General features: G+C 47.2%; 1 protein-coding gene across 1 annotated transcript; it reads left to right on the top strand.

The window, feature by feature from the left end:
• The first annotated feature begins 11,190 nt into the window (after window positions 1-11,190).
• On the top strand, window positions 11,191-15,824 carry LOC140264758 (DNA-directed RNA polymerase I subunit RPA49-like). Its single transcript, XM_072360668.1, has 8 exons — window positions 11,191-11,247; window positions 11,634-11,778; window positions 12,100-12,207; window positions 12,676-12,772; window positions 13,543-13,676; window positions 14,094-14,169; window positions 15,024-15,153; window positions 15,727-15,824. Exons 2-7 carry the CDS (start codon window positions 11,697-11,699, stop codon window positions 15,055-15,057), a joined length of 531 nt encoding a protein of 176 aa, XP_072216769.1. The 5' UTR covers window positions 11,191-11,247; window positions 11,634-11,696; the 3' UTR covers window positions 15,058-15,153; window positions 15,727-15,824.
• Window positions 15,825-24,902: the final 9,078 nt, after the last annotated feature.

The following is a 24,902-nucleotide window of genomic DNA, read 5'->3' as shown; positions in this document are numbered from 1 at the left end:
GTTGCAGCAGTGCCCCAGCTCCGAGGTCTTATTTCTGTTAGCCCCACGAGGCATGTCTTTGCCACCTCCTGCCTCTGGCTGATGCCACTTCTGGTGGTGCCAGGAGGTGCTTACTTAAACTATACACGACGCTTGCGAGAATTCCCTTCCCTTTGCTATTCCCGCCTGGTGTCTGAATCCCTTCCTGCCTTTTTCCAGGACACTGTTTGCGCAGCTACAGAGGAGGAGCGGCTGCTCAGAATGCAGGACGCCATCCAGCAGCTGCCCGCTCCTCACTACAGGTCAGTGCTGCGCTCGGTCTGCTGAGCTCAGCCCTGCTGCCTTTCAGAGGGCCATGATGCGATTCCAGGTGTTGCCTCACGCTGGCAGCATCATGCCTGTGCACGCTGAAGCGGCTGAAGGCTGCGTCGGGTCGGTTGACTGGGTCAGTTCCTTGGCATGGGGGCACGGTTGGTGCAGCCGATGGCTGCGGCTGTGCTGTGCTGGGGCTTGGTGCTGCAGCGTGGTGGCACTGGGAATGTTTTACCTACTTCATATTCAGGGACGGTAGCAATGACAACAACCAGCATGAAGTGAGGTTTGTTTTGTGCGCTGCAGCACGGCTTGCTTTTTGGTGCTGAACATCTGCCCCTCTTGTTTTCCAGGACGCTGGAGTACTTAATGAGACACTTGGCGTCTCTGGCCGGAAACTGCTCCGTCACCAACATGGGTGCTCAGAACTTGGCCATAGTGTGGGCTCCAAACGTCTTAAGGTAAACTTCTTCTTCCGTTTCAACACGATGCTTAGTTCTGCTCTCCCCCAACCTCCAGGGGCACAATTTCTAGATGACAGTTTCTAGTCACTTGTTTAGCTGGGACTGCTGTGTCCCTGATGATCCAGGAGAATTTCGTCAGTGGCATCGCTGATTGCCCACTGCGGAAGTCTCCTGAGCCCAGTTTGACAGTTTTTGGCTACAGAAATTCAGACTGGGGGAAATGATCTTGGGGAAATGACTTGTAAGATCTGCCTTTTCTTCAGATCCCAGCAGAGCCAGTCTGCCTCCACCTACGGAGAAGCTGCCTGCATGGAGCTGCAGACACAATCGACTGTGGTGGAGTTCATCATTAGCCACACAGATGTCCTCTTCAGCTCCAAATCCACACCAGCCGTGGGAGAGGGAGCAGGTGAGTGTCTTCCTCCATTAGCTTGATGTTGATCTGACACCTTGATCCAAGCTGCCTTGGATCTTCTCCAAGACCTTTGAAAATGCTCTTACTGTTGAAGAGACAGCAGGCTTCTGGGCTTAGATTAGAATATGGTGCCCAGTTCCTGGGTCCTGAGTGTCCAAACCCATAACTTACATGGAGAAAACCATCACTGCTGTTAAGATGTTTTGCAAGAAGGTGAAGCTTGATAGAAGTGTGGCAGCAAAGCTTTCTGAGTTCCCAGTCCGCTAGTTTTTCTAGGGTTTTTGTTTGCCTGTTATGATACAGTGAGCTGCTCTTAATTGTGGCTGTGTCCTTTGCCACGAGCATACCTCTAGAGCACACGGTTCTTTTGAGCTCCTCTTCTTCCAGTGGCTCGGATAAGAAAGTCTGAGAGAAATGCAGAACTGGGATGGCTGTGCTGCTGCTTTCTGATCCTCCCTCTTACCTGTGGTTTCCCCTTGCAGGGCACAGCTCTCTGGCCGAGCCCAAGATTGTGTGGGATTCTCCTCCTGCCACAAAGCTGCTCACGCTGCAGGAGGCACAGGCAGAGAGGAGAGGACAGAGCAGCTCTCCCACGGCGACGCAGAGCAGCGATGTCGAGGTGGAGGAAGGACCCACAGCTGATCTGAGGATCTTCCACACAGTCCTTGATTTTCCATCTGAAAGGTAAAGAGGACTTCCCTTTCCAGCCCCTGTCATCATTGGTCGGGTGGGTTTTATTGGTTCATTTTTTGTCCATTTTATATATATGAGCCTGCCAGCTCCTGTCCTTTCCGGCTGTGGAGCCTTTGCTCCTATGCTGCGCATCTTGCTTGCCATGGTTGAGAGGAGTGTAGCCAGCAGGACTTGAGGGTTGAGCTGTAGGAATGGAAGCGTCCTCTGCAACTGTTGTCAAGGGCTTGGAGCAGCTCTTCCCTCACCCTGCACCACGACTGGCAGCATGCTCTGTTTTCTCTCTCCAGACCAAGCGTGCCCAGCACGAGGAAGCAGTCACCAGCTGGCAGTTGGCGTTCCTGCTTCTGCCTGGGCAAACCATCCCCTGCAGCTGAACGCCAACTGCAGAGCAGTGCCAGGGAGCCCTCAGAAGCAGAAGTGTTGGTCCTGGCAGGTAAGGGTGCAAATCCAGCTTTCAAAACACTGCTTGTCAGCAGCACAGGTAGGATTCATGCTTTCAGTGGGCTTCCACCTGATCCTCTCCAGGACTGTGTCCTAAAAGGAAACAGATCAGAAAGGTGAGCTCTTCCCCCCTTGGAGCACCCACCCACGTAACGTCCATGTAATTTCTAAGGATGCTGCCCAGACAAAGACTGAGGATGCTTCAGGAGAAGACCTTCCTTGCTAAGCCAAACAGAACAAGTAAGGTACCAAAAGATTTAGAGCTAATCTAAACCTTAAAGCATATAGGACCTTACAGCATCAGCCTTAAAGCGTAGAAGCATGACCAGCAGGTGGAGGGAGGTGGTGCTGCCCCTCTACACTCCTCTCACTGAAACCCCATCTGGAGTACTGCATGCAGTTCTGGAGCCCTCAACACAAGGAGGACCTGGGGTTGCTCAAGCAGGTCTAGAGGAGGGCCATGAAGGTGATCAGAGGGGGCTGAAAGCACCTCTACTATGTGGACAGGCTGAGAGGGATGGGGCAGGTAGCAAAAGAATGAGGGGAAATGGCTTTAAACCAGAAGAAGGTGGATTTGGATATTTTGACTACTGTGAGAACTGTGGGTACAATGCTTGACAGACTCATTGTAGTATAATAAGCTTGAATTACTTACAAGTCATTAGAAGTCCTCTGAATTAAGACTGAGAAAATATCACAGACTTGAAGAGAAGCACTTTTTCCCCTTGTAGGTAGATTGTTCTCTTTATTCCCTGTACCTAAAAAGAAGTAACAGTGACTCCACAGATGATCTCTCCTAGATAAAACTTTTACATCTATTCTTACTGAAGTTATACAGAAAGCTTGGAATGCCATTGTTGACATTAGTACAGCATCTCCAGAAGCGCTCAGTTCAGCTTTCCTCATTTATTTCCAGAAGTTACAGGAATGAATTTATTTCTTTAAGTATTTGTGAACTGTAATTCCCCAAACTTGCTTGGTTCTCTGAGCCACGTGTTGATATTTTCCACCTCTTAGTGAAACATTTCACTAATGTGAGTTAAGCCAGCATGTGACATCTGTTGTTCGTCCATAAGTTTCTGTTTTGAGTCTGCCTGGACTTCCAGAGACCAATAAGGATTTTAGCATGGTAGAACAGAACATAGAAATAACATAGAAAGGCTGAGAAGACACAATTAAAGGAGAAAAAAGAATAAATGTGAACGTTTATTACCTCTGATGTTAATGCTGAGAGACTCTTCTCCTGTTGTGAAGCACAGAAAGCTCTGTTGCACAGTCTTCATCGAGGCGTCCCAGCTGCAAGAATAAGACCTATACTGAGGAAGCAGCTTTCAAGTCATCTCACAGCCCAGTCTCACCGTGATAGTGCTCTGCTATGCAGCAGTCAGTAATTAGCCATGATTTCAGATGCTTTTCTAAGCAGTTAGTGTTATGGCTACCTATTACAAGGAGCAAACAGAAAGAGCCATCCAACTTCAGCAACTAGTCCCTCTGTGGCAACAGGTTCTGAGCTCTGAATTCAAGTACAAAACCTGTCAGCAGATGAGACTTTTGACTAGAGCAGAAGTGACGCTTCTGTCTCCTCTTCATCACTAGTGACACGGCATGCACAGCACAGCTGTTCTGCAGAGAAACAGCGCCACCCAGTGACCAACGGCAGCCATTGCCTGCAAATACACGGCAACTTCCCAGTATCTGCAGCAACCATCTCCCCACACGTGCACTTACTGAACCAGTGAACAGCATCAGAAGGACCTTGCACGAGACAAGGGTGACTTAACAGTTGTTTAACTGCAGTCCGCTTCTTTGGGTCTACCTAGTGGGCAGAAACACTCGAGCTGTTACTTACAGCACTGAAAAGAACTGGAGACAATTCTTCTATTCCTAAGAGCTTCGAGGTGCCCAGAAGCACAAACAGAAACCAGCAGTATTTCATCACTTCACCTAAAGGAAGGTCAAACACCTGAGCTGGGAAGAGCAGTTACAGAACCTGTGGTTACAGCAAACGTTCCACGAGCACTTTGTATTTATGAGACTGCCCAGATAGAGCTCAAATGCACACTGAGTGTGTTCAGCTTTCTTTATGAGACATCTGTTGTTTACAGACCGGTTTTAGTTCTACAGCACAATTAAGAACAAGCAAGCTGCTTGAAGACTGTTTAATTACTAAAATAGTAATTATTTCTATTACCTGTAACTAGTACCATGTTTTTATTTGAGAATTTCAGCACAAGGCAACGCTCACCTTTTCTTCATGGCATGGAACAATTTAACTTGTTCAAACACTGAATAATTTCCAGGTACTCCACCAGTGTTTTGAGCTCCTGCAACAGCATCTTGTAGATCCATCTGAACAGAAGCGGCTCTTTTTCCTGTAGCAGTTGGTGAACTCGCAGGGTACTGCGAGGTGAAAGCCATTTGGGAGCAGCGTATCTTCCTCTCTGCAATAAAACAGTTTAATGAAAATGAAATAACTAAAATAAAAGAGGATTTAGAATGAACCTTGAACAACTATTTGGATGGTGCTGACATCTCTTTACTTTCCAAACGTAGGAACAGACATATGCAAAATCAGCCTTAAGAATCACTTGAATAAATTCAATGGTGAAATGAAGATGTGCTTGGCTGAGGGCAATGCTGGAAGGCAAACTGCTCACAGGAGCTGCAAAATGCATGAGATCACACCAGACATACTTTGTTCTGACCACAGTTGTGGCACATAGTCCTTCAGCATTCCCAACATGAAATGATGTGGAGCATCACAGAAACACTGCGCACAGACACGATGACCCTGATTAGATTCAAGCAGCGGGCTTAAAACAAGTCAGAGTTTTAGATTCCAGGACATTTCAGGGTCTATAATGTGTGAAATTCAGTGACACAACAGTGCCCAGGTGCCTGCGTTTCAAGCAACCTTCAGATCACAGCCACGTAAGATAAAAGCAAATTCAGTGCAGAAATAGCAAGCCTGTATCTTAATACCCGTAAGATTATCCACTTTTTTACTGCAGTCTGATTAAGTTCTAAAACTTGCTCATCCCAGTTCACTTACACAAGTTCCACCAATTCAAGCAATGCAGCTCTGAGATCCTGTGTATGTGAGGCAGGTAGAACTGAACAGTGCAGAAATGATCTCTGACAGCTCTAAGAGCTCCATTCTGCTTGCAAACTCTCAGTCCAAAACTATTCACAACTCTAAGGAAACGAACACCTGAAGCAGTTGGATCATCTGCCATGTGCCGCGTTCGGCTTCTTGGCATCATGATGAACACAAAGAGTTTTCTGCTGCCCTGCAGAAATGGACAAAGTCCTGCTCACAAATGGACCAAGTTTCAGTGTACAGACAGGCCTTTCTACCCACAGCTCAGCATGTTCTGCCATCTGAACAGCAAGGCCTCTTGTCAAGCTCAGCTATTTCCCTTCTCAGTGTATTCTAGCACAACTGATACCCAATGTTATCCTCCTGTAGAGTGCCATCGTATTGTCATCGTCCAAAGGAAAAACCCACACAGCAGAGCATACAGCAGTACACCCATGCTCCAAATATCCGCCTGAAAAACAAAAAGACAAGCTTACAAACCTGAAGCACCCAAAATGGCTTACTGACAGATTGCATTGTCTGTCCTTGCCAAAGCCCACACACAGCCCATGAAAAGCTGGCTCTTTCCCTCAGCAAAAAAAACCTTACAGTCCCAGAGAAAGCACGTAACCCTCATTCAATTGTTCTTCCACTCAACTTAGAGCGCTACTAAAACCAGTATCTTCATCTTAGCTCATCACACTGCTGCAGTTCCTTTGACCAGGATTTCACTGGCACAAATGAAATCAAAGCCATCACAAGGGATTTAGCACAGTTGTGTGTTACTGGCTACGAGAGCTGTCAGCACAGTCACCTGTAAGGCTTTGCTGCTGTTCTACTGATGTATAGGCACAACAAGGTTCACACACCTCACAGTGCCAATCTCTGAAGCTGCTGTTTTGTAGAGCCCCAAAGCAGTCGCTTGAGACAGTTCAGGATCAGCCAGAGACAAACCAGCCAGCTGTGTGAACTGAGACCAATTGCACTTCTCTAGTCTGCGGCCACTGACAGCTTCTGAGAGCTACCAAGCAATGCAGCCTAGCAGAATCCAGAAGGGAAACCAAGAGAGCCTACCTGAGCTCCACTGCGTTTAAATGCTCCGTGCAGAGGGGAGGGAAAGAGGGTAAAACAAACACCGGTCTACATACCTCTGAGCCAGTATCCACTTTGCCCTGGATTAGCTCTGGTGCTGAAGAAGCTGGGCTTCCACAGCATGTGCTCAGGCGGTAATCAAGGCCTCCCTGGAATAACACAAAGAATAGAGAGAAACATTGGCTTTAACAGAGTTGATGTCTTCTGGGAATAACACTCCAGAAGCCTCAGAGGCTTCTTCTCCTGTGTATATTTTCATTCATCTGACATTTTGCTTTCATTCAATGTGACCTCACTAAGCAAGTATTGTCTAAGACCGTGAGTATCACGTAAATGTGCAGATCTCAAGCTGCTCACTTATCCAGTGCCCTTGGCATGATGCGTCTCTGGCCGCGTCGTCCCCTGGGATATGTAGTTCTCCTCCAAGAGCTGAGTACTCGGGATGCTGCCATTCCACAGAACTGGAGCATGAACCTTCCACACTTCCGCATACCCTCTGTTACACTTGCACATACCCTCTGTTACACTTGCACATACCCTCTGTTACACTTGCACATACCCTCTGTTACACTTGCACATACCCTCTGTTACACTTGCACATACCCTCTGTTACACTTGCACATACCCTCTGTTACACTTCTGTGTGCCATTAACAACTACACTTTCTTATACCACCAAAACAGTTTGCCACTCTTTGTACCCTCAGTTAATGATTCATACTGCACATGATGTCATGATGTAGAATATTGACAGCAACAGCACAAAACCAGGACAAACCTCTTCGTAGAAACTATTGCTGAAGAAAATTGTTTTTGCCACAGAAGTGGCTGTAACAGAACAACAGGGACTACTTGTCACCTCCACAAAGACTGCACTAGTACCTTCTCTTCAACCTAAGGAAGTAACTACATCCACACGGCTGATTCAACCCACCACTGTGCTGCTTTATATGAGAATGGCTGAACGATCTGCTTACGGTTACCCAAAACTCACTGGAAAAACTCTAACCCCGTCATTCCACACGCAGAAGGAAGTCAGTCTACACAAATGACTTACAAGGCTCTGCGTGTTTGATGACTGCTGCTCCAAAAGTAATGCCTTCTATTTTGTTATGTCGGCCCACAACGTCAGAGGTGGATGTTGGCGGGATGGCAGCAGAGGTTGAATCTTCACACCAACGTTCTGCTGGGGCCATATGACAGACGGCAGCAGAGGGCCAGTATGACAAGATGGCATCTGACGTGGAAGCGCGTACGAAGCAGAAACGAGTTGCTGAATTCCTGCATGCAGAAAAACCAGCACCCAACGACATTGATCAACTCTTGTGGAGCACAAAGAGTAGATGTGAGCACGGTGAGGTGGTGGATGCCGTGTTTCTGCAGTGGTGACAGATGTCACCTCTGCTGGTGCAGATTTATATGAGGGTGGTACGCAGGCCCTCGCTCGTCACCAATGAGAATGCATTGCTAATGGTGGTTACCATGCTGAAAAACGGCGCTTGGCAATGGAGCATTCGCTCTACCAAGTGATCCATCAGTTGTAGTTTGCACAGGAATAAACAGGAGGCATTACTTTCAGAGCAACCTATGCAGCACGCACAACGATGCGAAACGGAAACATTTCATTAAACGACAATTGCCACGATTTTCAAGCGTGGGTGCTGAATGAAACCCCTGAGCGATTCTTAAAGGGCGGAGGAAGAAATGAAGCACGTCTGGTCAGCTCCAAGACAGAGCTGCGTTCTGGGCTTGACACAGACATCAGTGCCGACTGAGCTCTCTCCTGTAACAGACAGGCTTACGAGACAAGCCACCAGCTGCAGGCTGGGCCTAACAGATGCCTCACGCCCTTAGCAAGGCACAGCAGGCGGGGCTGAGTCAGAGTCAGCACCCGAGTCAGCACCCCCCCACCCAAGTCCCGTCCTGCACAGCTCGGCTACGACGAGCAACGCGGTACCGGCACAAAGGTGAGGCAGGAGGGCCCGCTCTGCTGCGTGCCCCTCGGGGTGACTCGGGTATCCGGGCCGTGCCTGGACCGCCTCTATGGGCAGGAAGGGCTGCTGTGTGCGGGCGGCTCCCTTACCGCCCAGGCAGCCCGCCGGGAGACCCTCACGGCCCAGCCCGCGCTGCGCCCCTCCCCCAGGGGGCCGGTCTTACGCACCGCCGCCGTTACAGACCCGACGAGCCCCGCTCCAGGCTCCTCCTTCAGCGCCGGGACAGCGAGGCGGGCGGCGGGGCCGGGACAGACGGCAGCAGCCCACGGGAGGCCCACCGGGCCGAGGTCCGACCGGGCCGAGGTCCGACCGGGCCGAGCTGCGACCGGGCCGAGTTCCGACCGGGCCGAGCTCCGACCGGGCCGAGCTCCGACCGGGCCGAGTTCCGACCGGGCCGAGCTGCGACCGGGCCGAGTTCCGACCGGGCCGAGTTCCGACCGGGCCGAGTTCCGACCGGGCCGAGCTCCGACCGGGCCGAGTTCCGACCGCGGGCCCAGCGCGCACCGAACCCGCCGCGCAGCGACGCTCGCAGCCTCTCGCCGCGTCGCCCGGAAGTGACGCCCTAGTGGCGACGAGCGGAAGTGACGCACTCTCGGAGCGCCCGCCGGAAGCGGCGGCATCGCGGCGTGGCGCTAGCCAATGGGCGGCTTGTGGCAGCGCTGAGCTTCGTGTCACTGAAGGACGTGCAGCAAAACGTGCGCTTTCAAACCATGCGCTCTTCAAGTCATGGTTCTTTGTCTGTCAGGTGTCAGAAGCTGAAAGGCTTTCATACGTGGGGAATAACTTCAGCAGCGGAGCCATGACATGCAGCTCCCTGTGCAGGTATGGGGAGCTGGCCACACTGTGCGAGAAACAAGAAGGTGAAAGCAGAGGAGCTGCGCAAATGAAATGGCCTTGTAGCCTTCTGTCAAGGTGACTGGTGAGTTCTCATTGAGGCCGTGGTGCGAATGGGGAGGAGCTGGGCAGCTGATGTCATCTGGCAGCCGCACCATTTTGCACGCTGCTTCCTCGGGAGCTGTGATCTTACACATAAGCGGAGTTTAGATCTGCTGGAGGAGAAGAGTGAGAAGGTGTCTGCACGGAGCTGAAACCTGGGCACAACAGCATTATTCCTTCTGAGCTGCCAAGATCAGTACCAGGAAACCAGGGGGTCGTTGGTCACCATTGAACTTCTGGGCCACAGTCCGGAGGTGCTGTATGAATTAAGAACTTGTCTGTGCCTCGTGCTGTAATGGGAAGCCTTGGTGAAATCACCAGTTGTCACACGTGCTGGTTTTAGAAGGTGACCTTTGTAGCCTCGAGGCAGCTCCCATGAATTCCTAAGAACTATTTTGCGTGGGGGATCGTTCCCATCCTCTGGTAGAAGAACCTCTTGTATCAGTGGAAACCAAGTGTAAGATCATCTTACTTTGTCACAGCTAACCTACAGAGCTCTGAAGTACATTTGGTGTGTGTGTCAGGCTCCTGTTAGTGAGTGCTGTGCCCCGTGGACGCGCTACATTTGTCCTGCAGTGTTTGCTCGTGGTTTATCTCTACTCTGACCACGGGGGTTACTTAAAGTAGAAGTGGGGTGACACAACGTAAACAGAACTGCAGAAACTGCTAAGACGAGGTGCTTCCAGCCATTTAATGTCCTTGTGCTGGTTCTTTTGAAAGGGTCGTGATATAGATTGTTAAATTTTTCTCTCCAAATACAAACTGGATGATGTTTAAAGGTCCAACTCTAAGGATTCTGTGAGTCTGTTCTATGATTCTGTGGTGAGGAGCAGCACAGACTATTTGGGTTTGCTCCTCTGAAGTGTGAAATGAAAAATGACTTGCTAGAAATTAACCTGTTCTATAGATTCCAAGTTAATTTTTCTCAGCTCTGAGACTGTCAATGGTTATCATTTGCACTTGTTCTCCCCAGGTATTTTCTTGGTGTTTTAAACAAGGATCCTGGGCAAATGGAAGTCTATAATGCTGAAATATTCAACATGCAACCTTGACTGTCAGGTAGGACAGTTCTGTATTTAACCCTGGTGCCGAGGTCACAATGTCTTGGAAATATGTATGCATTCAAAACCGAATAATTGGCTACTGACAGCATTGCCCTGTTTCCTCCTACTCTTATTTCTGCTGTGCCGCCTTAGAATGAGGGAAGGAGGATACATCACTCTGTCCACGCCTGGGGAGCAGGATGGAATGAAAAAAGGGAGAATGAAGCAGAATCACAGCTGATAGTCAGGGGAAGAGTTAAGCAGAGAGCTCGGGTGTGGGAGGGTGGAAATACCAGAGTTAGAAATAGAGTTGTCACTGCTTAGGATAATTGCAGCCCTTCTCCTGCTGAGGGAGGCTTGGAAATAATCAAGTTAGTAGACTGAATCGTTCACTGAAAAAGAAAACAGCTTTTCCCCAGCAGAACTGCTTTTTATTACTGAATCTAGTGGAAATGATCCTAAGAATATGATCTTTAAGGAACTGTTTTCTTTTTTAGGCAACAGGAGCTTAGTATTGCTGCAACCTGTGCATTATGCTTTTAGATTTTGTAGCAAAAATTGTCCCTCTTTATTTTAGGTACATAATCTTTCACATTCAGTGTATTTTATTAACAAAATCCTGTAGAGAAGACCCTGAAGTGGTGTGCCTAGTCCTTCTGTAATTTATTAGAGCTAAAGGGGTACCCAATACATGCACTTTCCTGCCTGCTGCAAGCCAAGCATACTAATTTTTATTCTTTTGTAGATAATTTAATTCCTGATGACACAAGGGACTATCAGAATACATCCTACAGGGAAAGGTAAGGTTGAAACCTGATATCATAATGTGCTGTAGTTATCCAGCAGACAGTGGTAAATACTTGTCTGAAACTGAGATGTTTGATTTGTTGCAGGACAAACTTGTGCAGGGTCAGCATTCTTTCTATGCACTGATGGTTTTTGAGACAGCATGTTGTTAGTGTCTAGCTTAGCAGTATGTTCCTAAGTACTTTAGACTTGTCTACAGTCCCAGGTAAAACATGCCCGTTTGCATTTCTTTGTCGTATGCTTTGTTTGTACCCAGCGTTATGTTTGGAATTACTTTAAAAGCGCACATGTAGAACAAGCGGTGGTTATCTGGGTATTCTTCCTGCATGCAAAGTGTCTTGAGTTCAGTGTGTTGTCGTTGCTTCTGTGTTATACACAGGTGGATTTGTGCATTGAGGCATTTGGTACCAGCAAGCAGAAGCGAGCTCTGAACTCTCGGCGAATGAATGCAGTGGGCAATGATATTCTCAATCCAGCTGTGACAAAAGCAGCAGCAGATGTTATAGATGCAAAGGGGGTAACAGGTAAGAATGTTGTCTGAGATGTTGAGGAAGGCAATCAAAATTACCGTTTTCCTGTCCTTTCCTTGCCAAACATGGTGGGAAGAAGAAGGGTGTTTTCCTTGTGTAAGAAGGGAAGAGGTTGGTTTAACTGCTGAGATGGGCACGTGTTGAGGACCTTGCCAAACTTGTTATTGGAAAAGGAACTGCTTTATTATTTCGCTAGGAAAAACTGTGTTATCACCGTCCATCTCTGCCCATTTTTGGTGGTGTTCTAGAAGTCCACTCTTTGTGGCTTTGTCTGCACGGTCCAAATACTCTCTTCTTTCCTTCTTCTCTCCAAAGCTTTGATCCAGGATGCGGCCCAAGACGATGAACAGAACACGTCCATTTTCCTACCACCATGTCATGAGGATGCTGACAGACCAGAACATGTTTACAAGTTTGACGACAGTATCTTTTTCAGTGACCGTGTGGTTTCTGGTGCCTGTAAACTTTCCTGTTGGTAGTCTGGCATGTGGAGAAAGTGCTGCTGGGCATGTGACAGCAGGGCTGAGCCTTCTCCCCTCACAAACCAAAAGCTGATAGCAGGAAGTTGGTATGTTGAGGCTTTGGGGTTCCCAGTTCTGTGTTCTTCCTCCCTACAAAGACAGGGGTACTATGCCTGCCTGTTGGGAGCTGTTCAGCTAAGAATAGCAGTGATGTCAGGAGTATATGAGAAATTATTTGTGTTTGAGCCACTGTACCTCAGAGACATTTGGTTTGGTTACAACAAGTTCTGTTGTTACTTTCTGCTAATTTATAATTCTTTCCCCACTTCCCTATCTCACACCTCCCATAGCAGGAGCTGACAGACCATATCTCACTGTGAGCTATTCAGAACCAGAAAGAACCATGTTCTTTTCTTTAAAGTCCATCCAGTTCTGTCTCCAGCAGAGTATGAAGCATTGCAGGGTCCAGCAGCAGCCTTTATTAACATCACTCCAGAGGAAATTGCCAAGAAAACAGAAGAGAAAAGGTAATACTTCCGCAGGCAGCCTTTTAATAGCTAAGGCTGGCATTATGAAATCGTGGTTCTTCTTACAGGCAGGATGGCAGCTGTAACCAGCTTTACCAGCTCTACAGTATGGGTAGTAATGGTCTTCAGTCTAAAGAGAAGGCATCAGATCATGACCCAGTGCATACCTCTGGGAAGTGTGGAGGTGTAGCTTGATGGGAGAAAAGGTGCTGTGCACAATAGTGCAGCTGTCCTCTTGGGTAACTGATTATAGGGGAAGAGAGGGAGTAAATCCAAAGTGCGGGATGAAGGAAAATACCTCGATATGGGACCGCAGAGCTGTGCTAAGGATGACATTCCTGTGGCCGAGCACTGTCGCTACCATGTACTGTCATAACTGGAAGTTGCTGTGGCTTTGCAAATGGAGGTGGACTTGTGTTAAGTCCTGGTGCTGAAGTAAGCAGGTAAAGCACAAGCCACAGCTCACTTTCACTGCCTCCCATCTGTGCCTAAGCAGAAGTGTGTGTGCATGTGTATGTGTGCACATGGCACACTCCATGGAGAACTTGTGGTTTCTGCAGTGCAGGGGCCTCTGTAGTGCCACGTGCAGAAATGTGCTGACTGTGGTGGACAGAAAATGTGCTCACAGAGCAGCATTGTGAGCTTTCTTGTATTAGTGTTCAGGAAACTATTCTAACCTAAAAGAGCTGTGCGGTGGATTTAAGGATGTGTTCTAATAAGAAAGCTAGTCCCTGATTCTCTGGTCCTCATGCTCCCTCTTTCCTCTTCAGCCATTGCTCCTTTGTCTTAGAAGAGCTGAAGTTCCTGCCTGCTGATGAGAAGAGCAGGGACCGCAAAGCTCGATGCCTCTGGTTCCTGGACATCCTTATTAAGTTCAGCTTCCTGAAAATAATCAAGAAGAAGCGTAAGACAATTTTCAGCTCTTACCCTTTTCAGCTGCCTGCTGGGACTTGGTTTGTAGTTACCATAATAGCAAACAATGAAGCTTCCCAGAGTTACCTGTTTGATAAATGGCTACATGCAGCAGTTACAGTTCAGCTTGTTTCGTGATGAGGTTCAGTATTTCCGTGCCATTGTGGAGTTTTAGATCTGCACCTACTGGGATATACGTGTGTCATTCTCTTCAGTCCTTTTCTAACTGTCATACATCAGGGTCCTGCAGTGAGATCCTATTTGTAGGAGATAAAATAGTTTACATCTGAGTTTGAGATTCCTTTTTTGCTTACAGACAGTTCCTGGTTTCTGTACCTGAAAACATTTTATATCCATTATTTTATATAACCAGTCTTGGTGCTCGCTGTGAAACCCCTTTCTATTCTAGATCCAATGGGTCCTGAATGCCCCCACATCATTAGCAGGAAGCTTATGAAGAACTTCACTGACCTACAACAATGGCGGTAAGGAACTGTGATTGCTTTGATGCTATTGATGTTCAGAGGATGTAGAAAACAGCTTGAAGGGCCACAGAGTCATTATCAAATAGCACTGCACCAAAACGGGAACAGCAGAAGCTTCTCTTGAGTAGCAGGCCAGGCCAGGTAAAATATTCTGTTATGGCTGATGTTCATCCATGAATAATGGAAGTCTGAAACGTAACTGGGAGAGGCAGAGTCATGTGTGCTTAAACAAGCCTGTGCCTGTGAATTTAGCCAGGCTCACCAGGCTGACTTGATCAGCAAGAGTGAGAAGATTTGTACTTGTTGCTGCAGTGCCTTTTCTCAAGAATCCAACAGCCTCTGCGTAGCATAACTGCCATTGCTCAGCCATCATCTATCTGCTGTTTGCTGTGAACTGGAGGTTAACAGAGAGGTTGAACCCGTGTGGGCCATCGAGGGTGCATTTGTTTATAAAGACTCAGACCAGGGGTGAACAGTAAAAATAAATGCTTTCAGACCTGCTCTGTGTGTTGTGTATGGCTGCAGTGAGTACCTTCAGATCAGCTTCACCTCGCTGTCATCTTGCCAGTGTGCCACAGAGACAGAAGTGTTTGTAGACAGTGATTCAGTCAAGTCTGTAAACCTGTAAACATCTCCAGAGACCTGCACTTTTGAACAGAAACATGGGCAGTTGTTGAGGAAGACCTTGAGGCCCCTGTGATCAGGGACCTGTGTTTCTTAAAGCTCTTTTTTCATGTCTCGGAAATGCTTGCCATAGCTAACTGGGGCTCCAGTTCTGTCTGCACCTGGTGGGTGGTTGTGTTTTGGGTTTGCTGACTCTCTGCTTTTCATCTGTTCTCACACTTGCTGTTCAGTGTTCAGAATTTAATCTGCGTCGCTGAAGACTAAAATTGCAGCATATGTCATTGCACTGGCTCTGCACATTAAAAACTTCCAAGTTGACCTCACTGTCCTGCAGAATGACTTGAAGCTCCACGAAAGTAGGTGAGTCATGTTTGCTTATGCCTGTTAAGATGCCTGTGGTCCTCGTGCAAGCAGTCCCTGGGGAAGAGGGCTCTGGAGCCTCTTCTGTGCCCAAATAGTACAGCGATACCCGCTGTGAGTTCCCTATGTTGCAGTTAGACTCTGAGTGTGTTGAAGTTTTATATTCAAGCCCTGCTATGTCTAATGGGGTAGTTATACGTGTCAAAGCTTTGAAAGAGTGCTTTTCACAAACCTGCTCAGGTGCACTGTGAGGCTTTTTGTCCATCTGAAAGTGGAAAAACTTGAGGCAGGCAGCATCAAAATGGCAGAAAACCTATCCAGGTGCTACCCAGTGCTGTGTCTTGCCTGCTAAGTCATGTTGCTCCTCACTGAATCCCTTCTTTCAGCAGAGATCTGGTGTCAGCTCGGTACCAGTCTGGATGCAAGTACAGATTTGTATCTGACTGTAACTGGAAAACTAGAAACAGATTTTCTTTCTCACAGGCAGATTGTGAGCATGTAGTTGCTGTTCCTCCCCAGATGCAAGACTTTACAATTTAACTTTATAAGATTCTGCTCGCCTTACCTCCTCAGTTTGTCAGAGTCTGTTTGGATGTCAGCATAGCCCTCTGGCACTGGGAGGAGGAGCCAACTCAGTGAAGATGAATGGTGGAGAACAGTGTGCAGTATAAGCATCCAGGTAAACAATGCTTGTCATGATAGATTTTGAAGAAATTTCTTCCTAGGCTTAAATTTTCTGTGAAGAAACTACTGTTCTTCTGCCAAGTGATGTCTCTGTACTGCTAGCTGCGCGGATGTGCTTAAACCTGCAGGTGTCTGGCAGAGCCTGACAGCTCCTCTGACAGCGAGGACTCCCAGCAGACATTAGCTGATCAGGCAGCTTGTTATTGCTACCTGGGAGTGGGTCAGGTTGCCCTGTTAATAGCTGCTCAGCTGTGTGTGATTGCTGTCCCAGCCTTTTCTGTTCTGCAAGATGTGGTGACTCTAAAGACATTTGCTGCCTGACTCCACTACGTGGATCTTTCCCATCAGGGTTGTTTAGAGGTGATGCAGCTGGGAAGGAACTGCAAAAGGACAGAACTCCTTCAGTACCACTGAAAAGCATTCTAGAATATGTTGGGGCTTCTCCTAGAAGGATTTAATATCAAGATTCTGGGATAACTGGAAGTTATCGGGGCTGTTACCAGCCCTTGGTTTTGTGAGCTCTGTAGTCAGATTTGATGTAAAGATTTCTGGGCTTTGCCTCCAGTTCTGCTCTTTGTTGACTAATAGTGGCGTTAACAGTATAATCTAATGTTGGTTTCCCACCTTTTTAAAATTCTATTGCTTTGGAAGTAAGCTTTTCAATAAAAGACATGCTCTTTTTCTGCAACAAACACCAAAGTTTTTGCTTTTAAGTGCTCTACTGGAGCTGGGAGCATAGATTGTAGCGTGGTGATAAGAGAAAAGTGGGGGAAGCAGCAACATGTTGGAAAAACAAAGATGAGGCATATGGCTGTGAGGCTCTTGATTTAGCCATGGAATGATCATTGCTTATGGTGGGAGGTTTGTTTGAATAGCACCAGATATCTCTTGCCATCTGAATCTGTTTTTCTTTTAAAGACGTAATGTCAGCTGAGAGGATTCTGAGGTGTGTTCTCATGGCCCCAGATGAGGCAGGACTTTCATTTCCTTGCTGCGTTTGCTCAAACATGCTTCATTCTGTGTTTGACAAGTCTCCAGGTGTGTTCTGGCTGGTGACATCTTGATCAAGCCCTGCTCAGTACCAGTCTCATCCAAAATGTGTTTACATCTAGGACTGCTGTATTTCAGCAGTTAAGAGGAGCTGCTCTCTGTACTAGGTTCTTTCCATCCTGTCACTCATGGTATAGGATTCTGTTGGAAATACGGGCTGCTTGCTTTTTTTTTCTCCAAGATTGCTGTACACTGAGTAAGGCACCGTGGGTTTTTAATACTCTTTGGGGTGCTCGTGCCCAGTTTGGTAGTGTTCTAGCCTTTCCAGCAAGGCTCCCTGCCTTGTAGTATTTAAATACTTCCAGTTTGCGTTCTGGTGGTTGTGTTGGGATGCAGAGCAGACATCCTGCTTGCTTCTGCCTCCTAGCTTCCCTCCTGAGGTGAACAAGCTATTGCTCATTTCTGCAGTGTCTTTCCCAGAAGACCACTCTACCCCACTAACACAACGTTTCTCTGTTGTTTTCCAGGTTGATGGACATTGCAAGGGCCATGCGGTTGAAGGTCTCCAAGGCAAAGGGGATGCCAGGACTTGAGAATGATCAAAATCACAAGCATGGCACCCTTTCTCTCCCCTTGCCTGTGCAGAAAGCATCAGGGAGCCAGAGGAAGCGCAAAAAGATGAACTGAGAATCTGGGAGGTGTGAGCAGGGCTGAAACAGTTCCGTTCTCAACAGTTGTTCTGCACACACAGCATCATGGGGATGCATTTGCCTGTTGGATTTGGCTTTCCAGCATCATGGCACAGCCCTGTTGAAGTCTCTGTGCTGACGGGAACAGCTGTTATTTCATTAAACTGTTTACCTTTCTTACGTATTTAGAAAATGTATCAACCCTTTGTCTTTCCTCCTGTCTGTGAGGGGAGAAAGATGTACAATGTGCCAGAACGAAATCACGTTGTTAGGAATTGTAGGTGCTGTGCTGACTGCGTACTTCAGGCGGGTTTTACCCCTTTGTGACACAAATGCAGAGATCTTGGAGGTTACCCTGAGGATGGTGGCCATGCAGTTCCCTGAGAGCTGTCCCAGCACTCCACCAGGAGCTTGCCCCAAGGCAAGAATGCTCCTCATCTCTCAGCTGGACCTCCCACAGGCCGGGAAGCACTGCAGCTCATGCTGCTGACCCTTTGCTCTGTTGAGCCTGACAGTGCTGAGAAGGGCTTGGCTCTGACTGCCCTTCAGACAGCTGAGGGCTTTGCTGTACTAGTCAAGCTCAGCTCCCTCCATCTCACCTCGCTGGCCACATTCCTGTCAGGCCTCTGCTGGACCCTTTCCCCACTGCTGCAGTGGTTCTGAGGGACACCAGCAAGGATGCTGAGCGCTTCACTGCTCTTGATGTGCATTCCATTAGCTGCCAGTGAGAAAAAGGGAGCACAAAATGAGTGACTTAGAGCCCTGCAACATCCCTCCAGAAGGCAGAGAGGATCTGCAGAGGTAGAGCTCCTTCTGGCGGGCCAGCAGCAAAGCATGGACATACAGGCATGCCTTTTACTGTGTCACCTCCACATTAGCGAGGCTTAACTTAAAAAATAAAATAACCCCAGTGCAATGTCTCTTCATCCTGTTCGCTTCTCTCTTCAGGTCATATCTGTTGAGATCTTGGAAGCTTTGCCAGGAAGATCAGAACTGTTTCTGTTCCTGAAAGTAACTGTGGTTCTTCTGTCATGATAGGACCTTCTGAATGGAATCCTGAGGATCCATCAGCCCCCTTCTGTGCAGCTCAGGCAGAACCAAATCTCAGAACTCTCTCTCTTATATTTACTTTTAACAGTTGATTTCTGTTTGCCTTGCTTACTTTTTTGGGGGCAAACAACTCGTTCTGATCTACATCAGTATGAACTGTGCAAAGGTAGGCATCACTTCTGGTGGCAGCTTTCTTTTCTTCTACCTGGAAGGAACCCCATTTTGCAGGGACTGGCTGCTGGAATTGCAGTGAATGAGGATGGAAGAGGGCAGATCACAGATAGAGGAACAAAAGTGTCTTTGTTGTGCCAGTTCATTTCTCCCAAGTGTTCTGTCTGTTTATTTGATTGCCAATATTATCTTGTTGTGTTTCTTGAGTGATGCCAGGTATAACAGTCTCCCAGTTTGCATTTCCTAGTTGTCACTCCTGTTGCTGTTGAAGGCAACATAGCTTTCATGGAATCACCACATGGTTGTGTTGGAAGGGATCTGGCAGCCACATAAAATGCGGTTTCTCCATCCCTCACTGTCTATTTAAAAAAGTAACATACTGTTGGTGGAGGTTTTTTTGTCTACTTTTATTGTGCCTGACACCCATGACGGAGGCAGTGATTGTGTAGAACTGCTAATGGCTTTGAATGGCTTTGAGCTTAACCTGTTGATCTCTGTGTGGACATGGAAGAGGCATTTGCAAGTGAGCCTGATGATGGCAATTACATACGTTTGTAAAAGCACAGAAGAGGTGAGGGGAAACACGAAATAACAGCCACTGGAAAAGCAAAAGGGGCTCGTGTACTCGTGGCCACCAGGTTGGGCAATCTGTATGCCCACTCAGTATCCTGTCTACTGTGGTGAGCAGCTGCATCTGCACGCACAGGGAATGTAAGGAGATGGGGTACATGGTACTGCCTGCAGGAGGGTACTGCACACTCTGCTACCACTCTGCTCCAGCAGGTTAAGGAGTCTGGGCCTCACTGTCCTTTTACACCTGGGGAGAACAGACTTTTGGCACCTAATGCCAACATATCCCACTAAAAGATACGCCTAAGGCATTGAATGCTCTTCTCACTACCTCCTCCCAGTTCTCCCCTAGGAACAGAAACCACTAAGATTCTACAGCAAAAGCATCTATGCTGCAAGAGCACACTGAACCACCTGCAACAGTGAAACATGGTTTTGTAGAGTGGCTTTGAAAACACACCTTTAGACAGCTGTCTCCCTGTAGCCAAAAGGAACCCAAGCAGGAAAAGAAGAGTCCAGCCTGAAACACGCCCATGCTACTAGCCCAGGTTTTTCACGGTGAATGCAGAATCCGTCCTGTTCTTGAGGTAACAAATGACCAGTGGGTCTCCCCCTGCTCCACCCCTTCTCCTTAAAAGTGAGAAAAAGAGAAAACAAGCAGAAGAAACCCAGACGTACCTTTCCACACACAGAGCAGAAATTGGAACAGCGACAGGGACTGTCTCCCTCCTGAGACATGGTGGGGAGCATCCCAGAGGAAGCCCAGGTTCTTTGCTTCTCTCCACAGGGACTTCAAGCACTCCTGGCAAGAGCTGGTTTTGTTCCTTCTTCAACTGCTTCCATCACCAAAATCTCCTTTTGAAAAGGAACCCTAAAGAAAGAATCGGCAAATGAAAAATAATGAGCAAGAACCACTTTCCCAGCTTTCTTCTGACACGCAATTTAGACCCTCGACTAGGGCAAGGTCTTAAAATCAGCTGCTTACAAGAGCTGTCCCCACATATATCCAGCTTCTGTACAGCTGCCATTATTTCTGACAGCGAGTGTAATCACAGATCCATAGAATGGCTCGGCTTGGAGGGGACCTCAAGGATCATGAAGATCAATCACCTCCCTGTCCCTGCTGGCCATCCCCTCTTCTGATGGAGCCCAGGGTACCATTTGCTCTCTGAGCTGCAAGAGCACGCTGATGGCTCACCTTCTCTTTTTCATCCACCAGGACCCCCAGGTCCTTCTCTGCGGGGCTTCTCTTAAGGACCGCTCCTCCCAGTCTGTAGGGATGCCTGGGATTCCTCCAGCCCAAGTGCAAAACCTTGCACTTTGCTGTGTTGAACCTCATCAGATTCACCTAGGCCAACCTCTCGGGCGAGGTCCCTCTGAATGGCATCCCTTCCTTCCGCTGTGTCAGCCGCACCCTCAGCAAACAGCAGAGGGCGCACTCAATTGCATCATTGGTGTCCCTGATAACGATGTAAAAAAGCACTGGTCCCAAGACAGACTCCTGGGTGACACCACTTGTTATCGGCCTCCACCTGGACACAGAACCATGAATCACCACCCTCTGTCTGTGGCCTTTCAACCAATACCTTCTCCACCAGGTGCTCCACCTGTCAAATCCACATCCCTCCAATTTAGAGAGAAGGATGTGGTGGAGGGCCATGTCAAAGATCTTGCTCAAGTCCAGGTAATTGACATCTGTTTCCTTCCTTTTGTCCACAAATGCCGCCACTCCATCACAGAAGGCCACCAGACTGGTTAGGCATGGCCTTCCCCTGGGAAAGCCACGCTGGTCGTCTTTGATCACATGCTCATTCCTGATGGGATCAAGCATGTCTTTGAGGCGGATCTGTTCTTCACCACCTTCATAGCAGTCATACATTTGAATCAAATCATTTGTGTTGCTCTCACGAAGAAAACCTCTTTGTCTTCTACTCCTGCTGCAGCTGCAATGGCTGCACCAGCATGACTCACGTGTTGGACAAACCTCCAGCTCTGGCCTAGCCATGCACAGCAGCAGTCCGTCCCCCTCCCAGCTCACTCACCACTGTGCTGCTGTGCCACAAATTCGGTGCAGCAGCGAGAGCAGGCAGCACCCATCACCCTCCTCCAACTCTCACTGCCAGCTGGGATGAGGACTGACGCAGCGTGCCCACCCCAGCCCGGCTTTTCTGCTGAGACACCTCCCAGCAACCACCCAGCACCAAACCCAGCTCACCTCTTCGTTCTGCTCAGCCTAAGCTGCGCCCAGCTCACATGCACACCACAGCAGTGCTTCTGACAGGCTCTCACAGGGTGATCTTTACCAAGGGGGTCCAAAGCTCTGTCTCTACGTGCACTTCTCTTCTCCTGGCTCAGAAAGTAGCTTTCCTACCTAGTAAATGGGAAAAGAATAATAATAATAATAATAATAAAAATAATAATAAAAAGAAAACAAAAGCCTGACACAAAGCAGATGTGATTGTCACTATGGAATTCAGGAGGGCGAGGGATTGGCCCTCTATATGAAGAAGCTGACTGCAAAGGACTAAGAACAGCCATGATCACATGGAGAACTTGCGGGTCAAACTAGGGACTGAACCAATCATGGGCTTCTGGAGGTGAGGGTCTGCTCTGAGCTCCATCCATCGAACATATGCTACCTTGTGCGAACATATGCTACCTTGTGATCTCCTGTGTTGGATTCAATCCCACAGGCAGAAAATAAATACGAGGCCAACATCACAACTTCACGTGTACATGTAACAATGCATACAAGTTTTCCTGCTTCTACTGTCCTTAAATGAGATTCAAATGCATTTCCTATGGGCATTTTTATTTCTCAAGTACTCAAGTTGCTTCTTTGTTAGTTTTTAAGAAGGGAAAATATTTTTAGTGTAAGTGACTCTGAAACAAACCACCAGCTACGAGGACCAAACTGAGGACCAAAGTACAAACCCTTACATTGCTCTAACATGCTCATCATGGTGAATATTCCATTCCACTAGGAACAGAATTCTTAATATATGCCTCAGCAGCCTGCAATTGTATTTATTTTAAATTCTGCACATAAGCTTTGTGGGATGTCACTATGAATGAGTTCTACATAATTAAACAAGCTTTCAGATCCAGTAATCAGGCACAGGTAGATAATATCAGGCTAAATTACAGGGCTGTTCTTTACGGCCCATCCTCAGAGACAAACTACTGCCAAGGGCGATGGTTAGAAATCTTAATTACTTCAATAGCTGAAAATTGGCATGGCACCAAACAGGATTGTTTGCTGGTATTAAAAAAAAATACACTGAGTACTGGAGCCATCATAGTCCTGGCATAGTTACAAGTTCCAAAGATTCACACTGGAGGTTTATCTTAACGCTTCAGAATGTCTTGTTATGTACATCCTGCTGTAGGTAGGCAGTTTCAAAATTACAACACGACTAAGGTCCTCCTCAAAAATCGAGCCTGGAAAGCTGTAATTAGATCATATTCATTGTTATTCTCCAAAGAAATAACAAGATTTAGCTCACTTGCTAAGCTTGTCGCTTTTGTGACTAAAAAGCATACAGGAATCACTTTTAAAGGCTGCTTGTGCATGAATTCAGATGGGTCAACTCAGTAGGCACCAGAGAACCATTAAAACATTGTGCAATTGGACAATAAATTAAAAACTGATGCTAGATTCTCAGTCAATCTAGGCAGCCAGGAAGCTGCTGAAAGATATTTGCGTTAAAATACTGTGATATTTCTGGAGCTGTATCAGCAGAAATCATCTGATAGGTGAGGAGCTGATGACCTCAGGAGATCAAAGACGCTAGCTGGATAGATAAGAAAACTGAACCAACTGTCACAACTCAAGCAATACCGGAATAAGGAACAAAACCCACCATGAAATTCTGCTTCAGGGACCACCAGCTGCACTGACACAACTGACTCAGTCAAACCAGAAAGTACACCTATTGCTGACACAGGGCAACTGTTTCATTGTCCCAGCTGCTGGGGCATTGCTTAACTGCAAAGAATTAATGGAAATTGCGTGCTTAAGTTTGCAATTGGAGTAGGGAATCAGAAGCACTTGCAGAAGACTTTCTGCATGCAGTTCTGGAGCCCCTGACACAAAAAGGAAATAAAGCTGTTAGAGGGGATTCCAGAGGAGGGGCACAAAGATGATCAGAGGGCTGAAGCATCTCCCTAAGGGAACAGGCTGAGAGAGCTGGGGCTCTTCAGCCTGAAGATGCCTCTGGGGGGACCCCACAGCAGCCTTCCAGTACCAGAAGGGAGCCTACAGGAAAGTTGGGGACGGGCTTTATACCAGGACAGGATGAGGGGAAATAGCTTTAAACAGGAAGAGGTGAGATTTAGACTACATATTAAGAGGAAATTAATTATGGGGAGGGTGGTGAGACACTGGAACAGTTGCCCAATGAGGTTGTGGATGACCCCACCCTGAAGGCATTCAAGGCCAGGTCAGATGGCTCTTTGAGTAACCAGGTCTAGTGGGAGGTGTCCCTGCCTACAGCAGTTGGAACTAGATGATCTTAAAGGTCCCTTCCAAATCAAACCATTCCATCATTCTATGAGAGCACAGAATATAACAGAGGATGCACAGCCCTACATCCTTGTGGAAGTCAGGGCAAGTTCTCCATTGGCAAGTGATGCCAACCTGATCGATGTCATAAGGAATGGGTTTTTTACAAACCCTGACTCAGCTGGAGAAGAAAGGGTTGGTGCCACCCTTCCCCCATCCGCAAATGCTCAAATGCTGAATCCCACCCACTCCCACCTCACATGCAAACAACAGGCACATATGTGATGCATCTCCTTTTTGCAATAACTAAAAAGAACTATGACTCAATGATCAGGTGTGCACTTGCCACCCTAATATTACTAGACCAGAGACTACAGCAGAACTAAGAGTGATGACGCAGATCTTCCTTACCCATCTATCCAATCTCCTTTTTCATGCTAGGTTAGAATGTAACACAAAGCGTATTATCAGCTTATAACCAATGAGGTATGGATATATAAATATATATCCCAGAATCTTATGCTAAGTATTGTAGCGGGATACAAATAAACATTTAACTGATTGTTTGGTGTCATTTCACCTTAATTTAGACCAAGGGAGTGTCAAAATCTCAACAACTCTCATCTGATTGGGCCATGACAGGTACCAAAATTAATTCTGCTTGATCTGAGGAATTAAGCTTTGTTGACTTGTTTGACTCATTTAGCCAGATACAATATTATATTACTAAAACTGATATTATGGCTATTTAAACACCTTATCATACATCTTCAAGCAAGTGGCTTATAATATATTGTGCCAGACACACAATATTGACGACAAGAGCAATATAGGTATCCATTCACTTTTAGTACACAGTATATCTGCTAAGAGCATCCAACTCTGGCATGCATTGCAGAAAACATTCATATATTTAAATAAACTGCAGTAATTAAATATTGTGAAGGTTTGTGCTACTGGACTGATCAGGAATCACATAGCATTTTGTAGCCCTATCAGTAAACAAGCTTATCCTTACACCATCCTTAGCACTTTCTTGTAAGGGCTAAAGGCTCACTAAGGTCTTTCTAGAGACCTCAGCACTGGGCAGT

This window comes from Excalfactoria chinensis (genome assembly GCF_039878825.1).
Source record: "Excalfactoria chinensis isolate bCotChi1 chromosome Z unlocalized genomic scaffold, bCotChi1.hap2 SUPER_Z_unloc_7, whole genome shotgun sequence".
NCBI lineage: Eukaryota > Metazoa > Chordata > Aves > Galliformes > Phasianidae > Excalfactoria > Excalfactoria chinensis.
This window is presented reverse-complemented; position numbering and strand designations above follow the sequence as displayed.

Bases quoted from the DNA above. Each gene is read 5' to 3' on its own strand.
- LOC140264758 (XM_072360668.1), top strand. From the start codon at position 11,697: ATGAATGCAGTGGGCAATGATATTCTCAATCCAGCTGTGACAAAAGCA. The intron at 11,779-12,099 runs GTAAGAATGTTG...TTCTCTCCAAAG, and splicing joins AGATGCAAAGGGGGTAACAG to CTTTGATCCAGGATGCGGCC. The intron at 13,677-14,093 runs GTAAGACAATTT...TTTCTATTCTAG, and splicing joins GAAAATAATCAAGAAGAAGC to ATCCAATGGGTCCTGAATGC.